General features: G+C 45.2%; 1 protein-coding gene across 4 annotated transcripts in view; it reads right to left on the bottom strand.

Moving 5' to 3' along the window:
• Positions 1–1093: 1093 nt before the first annotated feature.
• The window catches only part of VEPH1 (ventricular zone expressed PH domain containing 1), a 96310-nt gene continuing 91403 nt past the window's right edge, over positions 1094–6000 (bottom strand). For 3 of the 4 annotated variants that reach the window (XM_057421636.1, XM_057421635.1, XM_057421634.1), the window contains one exon: positions 1094–2242. In XM_057421636.1, coding sequence (XP_057277619.1) covers positions 2006–2242 — 237 coding nt within the window. In that variant the 3' untranslated portion in view covers positions 1094–2005. The remainder of the gene's footprint in view (positions 2243–6000) is intronic. The other variant, XM_057421637.1, reaches the window with a different exon arrangement.

The following is a 6000-nucleotide window of genomic DNA, read 5'->3' as shown; positions in this document are numbered from 1 at the left end:
GCTGCAAGGGACCGGGCAGCCCTTAGCTCTGACCTGGCAGCAGAACTCGGGCACTCCTATGGTACCATAAACTATTTTTTTCTCATTCGAATTCAAGTTAATGCTTATTACCAAATATTAGCATCTTACCTGTAATGTACTAATTTACAGAGCTCTGATGGCCAGAGAGACAAACAGCAGCAACACTCAGTGCTTCCAAGTTGTCAAACTCCAAAGAGATAAATATTTATATGGCAAGCTACAAGACTCCACATTTCAGGCTGTAAGCGCCACTGAACAACCACATAAGGGAAGGAGGCACCAAACCATCAAGTCAAATCATTCACATCCCGTTCCCTCCACACTTCCTGCAGCCCCTGCCCACGGGCAGGGTAGGGCAAGGCAGATTGCCTGCTACTGGCCGGGCTCCTGGAGGCAGCTGGGCAGCCAGCCTTAGGTGCCAGCTCTGCCCCAGCTGCTTTCCCAAAGCCAGAGAAGTGCAACACAGGCAGAATAACATTTCTGAGCTGTCCAGAGCCCCATTCTCAGAGCCACCCACCAGCAGCAGGCCCAGGGAAAACAGGAGATCTGGCAACATTTAGCATGGTGGGAAAATCAGGCTGTGAATTCAGAGGTACACACCCATTCAAGCTGCCCCCCAAGAGACATAAATCTCGTGGTGACCGCTGGGAACAGGCTGGACTCAGCAGCACCAGCACTAGCTTTACCCAACGTACTTTAACCTGAATTTATTTCCCAGATCATTCCTCTTGCTCCCTTTTGATGACACCTGGCACGTCCTCGCTGTCACAGCCGTCCAGGCAGTGCTGCCACCCTCACTTGCCTCTGCTGCCCTCTGGGCCACAAGCCAATACCAAAGCTCACCCAGAAGATGCTATGGGAAGTCGACAAGAGTATTTCTGAAAGCAGGTTATATTGCTGTGCTCTGCAAGGAGCTGTGAAAAAAGCCATGTGCTCCCTCAGCTACGGGGTGGAAGTTACCAGTTACAGTAAAAAGCATTACACCATTATTTTTTTTCCTGATTTCCCCCTCCCCCTTAAATCCACCTTTTTGGCAATAACTTTTTACAAAAAAATTAATTTTTCTAGGTCATAAAAATTCAGATTTTATTTCTGCTCAGCCTTGCCTGATTTCTGAGTTTATTTCATCACTCTCAGACTTCTCATTCAGTATTTCCCCCTCTTTTCCTTTTTTAGTTTCAATCTTTTCTACAGAACTTTCTCTACTTTTGGATCATTTGACAGTGACACAGAAAAGCAAACTGGGAATTTTCTGGTTTTGGAGAAAATTTGAAAAGTTACAGAATGGAGAAGACAATTAAAAAAAGAATAAAAATAAATTTTAAAATTACGTTCAGGTAGGAAGGGGAGGAAAACGAAGAGAAAGGGGGAAAATCAAAACAGTTAAATATTTTAAATTATTTTTCATCAGTATTAAATCTTTCAAATTGCTCAATATCAAACCTGAAAGGAGCAGCACGGATACATATAAACAGTAAAAGGATAAGGTACACAGAGATTAAATAAGAAGGAAAATTACCTGTTTACAAACAGACAGCGACTGAGGAAAACAAAGTCCTTACATGCTCGAACACTCTTGGCAGTGTCTACAGCCACTGAGACCATGTGCCTCTCAGAAGCAGAGGCTGAGGTGTTGAGGCCCAGGCATGTTTCTAACCATGTTTCCTGGCTTGCAGGCCATTAGGCTGAAGAAAAAACCCTGCATTTCACAAAGCAGTGGAAGCTGTTTTGACCCCAGTACTCGGGAGCACTCCTGCACTGTGGCACTCCATCACCTGGTCATGTCAGACCTTTCACTGCACAAAGCCCTCCCTGGCCATGCTAGCACATGCTCTTACCCACAGTTTCCCATGCTCCAGGAGCCACCAGGGCTTTTGGAGGTAAAAGAGGTCCAGGATATGGGGTATGGTAGTGGGATGCTCAGTATCTGAGTGGTCCCAGACACCTTTGGTTTGCTGGCATGGCCATGGAGGTGCCAGCAGCTCTACAAATAGGTGGTGGCCTCTCGGCTCTCCCTCTCTCTAGCCTGTGCAACAGCAACGTTGATGCACTGAAGCCACTCCTCAGCATTCTTCTCATCTTTGGCCTTGAAAACATAGGTTTTGCTGTCAGTGAAGATCTCGAAGGCCCGGGGCAGGCTGCGGTCCCTGCGTTTCTTTGCCACCACTTTAACGCTCTGCACCTTGCTGAGTTCAATGGGGCAGTCATCAGGGTCATCCTTCTGAAACACAGGGAAGACACACAGAACCAAGTTCATTTGGTAGGGATTCCATCATCTTAATAAACAGTTGAAGTCTGTAGAACTGGTCTTGTAAATGTTGCTTATGTGGGCAAATGCACTGATGGAGACTTCCCAAAAGAGCTTTAGGGAATTTAGAAACCCTGCTCCCATGCAGTGCCACACTCCCCCACATGGGCTGTCATGGTCTACTGTATGCAGCAGCCAAAGGTCCACACTGATGCCCATGAGCTATTCCCCCTCAGCATCTGCACTTTTTAGTTCCAGCTTCAGCTGTCAACACGGGCTTAGATTTTCCTTTCTCTGGCTTTTAATAATGGACACCTTTGTTAATGGTGCCAGGCATGAGTGCCAATGACTAATGCTTCCTAGGTACAAATATCAGCCAATCCTTGTGGACTGAAGAAAGCTATCTTCGCTTAAGCAATGTAAGTTGTTCCCCTTCTCAGTCTCCACCCAAAAATGGAAGCAACAACTCCTTTTATTGGTTCTGAAAACAGAACAGATACCTTGAGTCTGACCCAGGAATGTGAGGCATTTCTCAGTGGGGACAGGACAGCTGCCTTGCAATTTTGTTTGAAAACATATAAAGTAGGTATGTGGAGGAAATCTTATCATCACTGTAAGAAATATGATGCAGGGAGCATAAGAGAATTGTACAAAATCATGGAAGTTTCCTTCAGGAGAAAAGATTTGTGAGCTCATAAAAAAAATGTATGAACTGGATCTCCAGGTGAGAAGTTTAAGCCAAAGGCCCTGATTCTTCAAGAGTATTTGTTTTTGCTGTTCAGCTTCTTATGCTTTTTACTAAGAGGAGTACTAAGTTGAGTACTTAGAGTACTTAGGAGTACTAAGAGTAGAGTACTTAGGAGTACTAAGAGGAGTTACTTTACTAAGAGGAGTAAGGCAGATTTTCCAAAAGCTTTCTGCTGCTATCATACTGGAAATATCTGGACTGAGAATTAGAGGTTAAGTATCTTTCAGGAGCTGAGCATGACTCTGGACAGGCTGAGGTGTGGGAACTGCAGTCTCCAGAGCTGCTCTGCCTGCCCCAGATTCGTTTGCTCTCCCAGCAGCTCAGGTCTGAAACATGACCAGAACTGGGCAGGGAGATTTCCTGTGCAATAATGTCTCAGTCCTTCTGGGAACGAACTAGGAAAAATTTACTGCTCTAAGGAAAAGCTCATCTGAAAAGACCTTCCAAAAGAAGTCCCAAGCCCAACGGCTGTGATTTCTCTCTAGGATTTGATAGTCTACTACGATTAGAATCATACAATCACTGATCATCAAGTCCAACCGTTACCCAAGGACTGCCAAAATCACCACTAAACCATATCACGAAGGGCCTCATCTACACAGGCTTTGAGCACTTCCAGGGATGCTGATTCCACTACTTTCCTGGGAAGCCTGTGAAGAAATTTTTTTGTAATCTAAACCTCCCCTGGTGCAGCTTGAGGCTGTTACCTCTTGTCCTGTCACTTGTTACCTGGGAGAAGAGATTGACCCCCACCTTACTACCATGTCCTTTCAGGTAGTTGTAGAGCGTGAAAAGGTCCCCTCTGAGATTTCTCTTCTTCAGACTAAACAACCCCAGTTCCATCAGCTGTTCCTCATAATGCTTGTGCTCCAGAACCTTCACCAGGTTTGTTGCTCTTTTCTGGACCCACTCAATGTCTTTCTTATAGTGAGGGGCCCAGAACAGCAGCAATAGACTTTATAAGCAAAATTTTGAACCCTGTGAACCTGACCCTTACACTTAGAAGCCTATCGAGGAAAAGTTACATACTCCCTTCCTAACCATCCTATGATTCTATGATTCATTACCACACAGTGTTTGACCTCAAGTTGCTAGAGAAAATTGACAGTACCCTAGGCACATTTCTGTGGAAGGAGTTTACCACAATTTTCCAGGAGTTTAGGATTTGGCCGTTTCTCAGACCTCTTATGCTTTGGTTTTCTCCTGCCTCCCCTTTACCCACTGGCCATACAATTGCTTACACAGAGCCAACATTGTTCGCATGGTTACACAGACGAAGGGAAGGTTCATGGTGGGGCTCCAGCAATAAGTAGGCACAGCCAGCTGGCCACCTCACAATACCTCCTCTGTCTTAGGTTTGTACTTTTAAGTAAGCAGTGTGTAAAGTCCAAACACCCACACAGCACTCAGCCCTGCTTCACAGTGCCAGAGGTGGTGGGACAAAGCTTTCCTGCTCTGCCAGGCAAGAGCCCTCTGGCTTTCAGGACCAGAACAGGCACTGGATGCAGAGGGGCAGGAGTCTCTACCACTTTAGCTGGCCACAGACTGGCACCCTGCATCCTGCTATGCTTTTGGCACCTGCGCTCAGCCGGCAAGGTATGGGGCTGGTCCTGCTGCTGGGTGCCAGAGGTGCACAGGAGGGGACCTCCTGCAGGGTCTGAAAATCACACTTTTATTGTCCAAACCACTGTGTCCAGGCTTCATACCTCCAGCTCTGCTTAAAGAGCTTTAAATTTTGTGTTTGGTGTCTGCATTAGTCAGCCCAGGGCACATGTGCAACCTAAACCAGTGGGCTCAGGTTTGCTTCAGGCTGCAACCCAAGCAATGGTTAACGGCGGGACTTGACGCTCGAATTTAGGCCAAAAATATAGAAGTAACAGGATATAAAATGTAGAAGCAACAGGATATAATGCACCAGCTTGAAAGACTGATTACTCAGGCACAGTAACTGATGCTGTCCCTGGGGGGCTGGACGCCAGCCTGCTATTCTAAAGAACCAGTCCAGGTATTTGTTTTCAACTTGAAAAAGAAGTGAAGAAGCCTCGAGTTTTCCGGTTAAAAAGGGAAAGTCAATCTGTTGAGCAAAATCTGCTGTTTAACAATCTAAACTGCCAGCTTCACCTGCCTGTGACGCATTGTACATTCTCTGCATGAATAGGTGGAGCACTGAGAATGCAAATGTAAGGGGACAATTGCACCCAGGTGTAATCAAGGTATTCTGATGTGCTTTATGCCTGGCTTGTTTGAAGAGCTAATTAAAGCCATTCCGTTAAATACATTTCTGTAAGCCAATCAACTTGCTAAATAATGACAATTATTCTGACACTCTTTCAAAAGTGAGCCTTAGCTGGTATTGAGCTGTAGTTATGGTACATGTACGAGTTAAACTGTCTTCAGAATCTCAACAAAAACATCAGAAAAAGTCACTAGAAAGTCAGAAAAAGGCTAATAATAATTTTCATTGTAAAAAGCTGAAGTTATTTTCTAATAATTGGGAAATAATAACTAATGAGGACTGGATTCAACTACCTGCTCTTCCATGCCCTGGGACACACTTGTCTCCGAGTCCAGTCAGTATGACTTCCATACAATTTCACAGGCATTTCAGCAGAATTTCTCTGAATTTAGATGAGGGGAAAAAAGCATTTCTTTGGGAGAAAAACATTTCAGCAGCACCTTGCTTTACACATGCTTACATTTCCTGCACAAATAACACCAATTATAATGCTATCATCTCAAGAGCAGATACTAATGTACAAAAGCAGGAGGCAAGACTTTCAAAAAAGGTGAACCGTGGCTTGATTATGGAGACTGCCCTGAGGTGTTCAGAAGGGCCTGACTTTCTTGCCCCTGAGCGCTGCTGGTCCCATGAAAATTGGGCACCCAGAAATGACAGCTCACTTTTGAGCACATTGGCTGTGGCTGCTACATGCCTTTCTATCCCATGCCATGCACTTTGTAAGTGGAAAAAATACATTTACCT

This window comes from Pezoporus wallicus, unplaced genomic scaffold, assembly GCF_028554395.1.
Source record: "Pezoporus wallicus isolate ANWC-B61680 ecotype Strahan unplaced genomic scaffold, APGP_CSIRO_Pwel_v1 scaffold_7402, whole genome shotgun sequence".
In the NCBI taxonomy this organism is placed as follows: Eukaryota; Metazoa; Chordata; class Aves; order Psittaciformes; family Psittacidae; genus Pezoporus; species Pezoporus wallicus.
The sequence above is the reverse complement of the archived record's forward strand: the minus strand, read 5'-3'. Positions and strand labels throughout refer to the sequence as shown.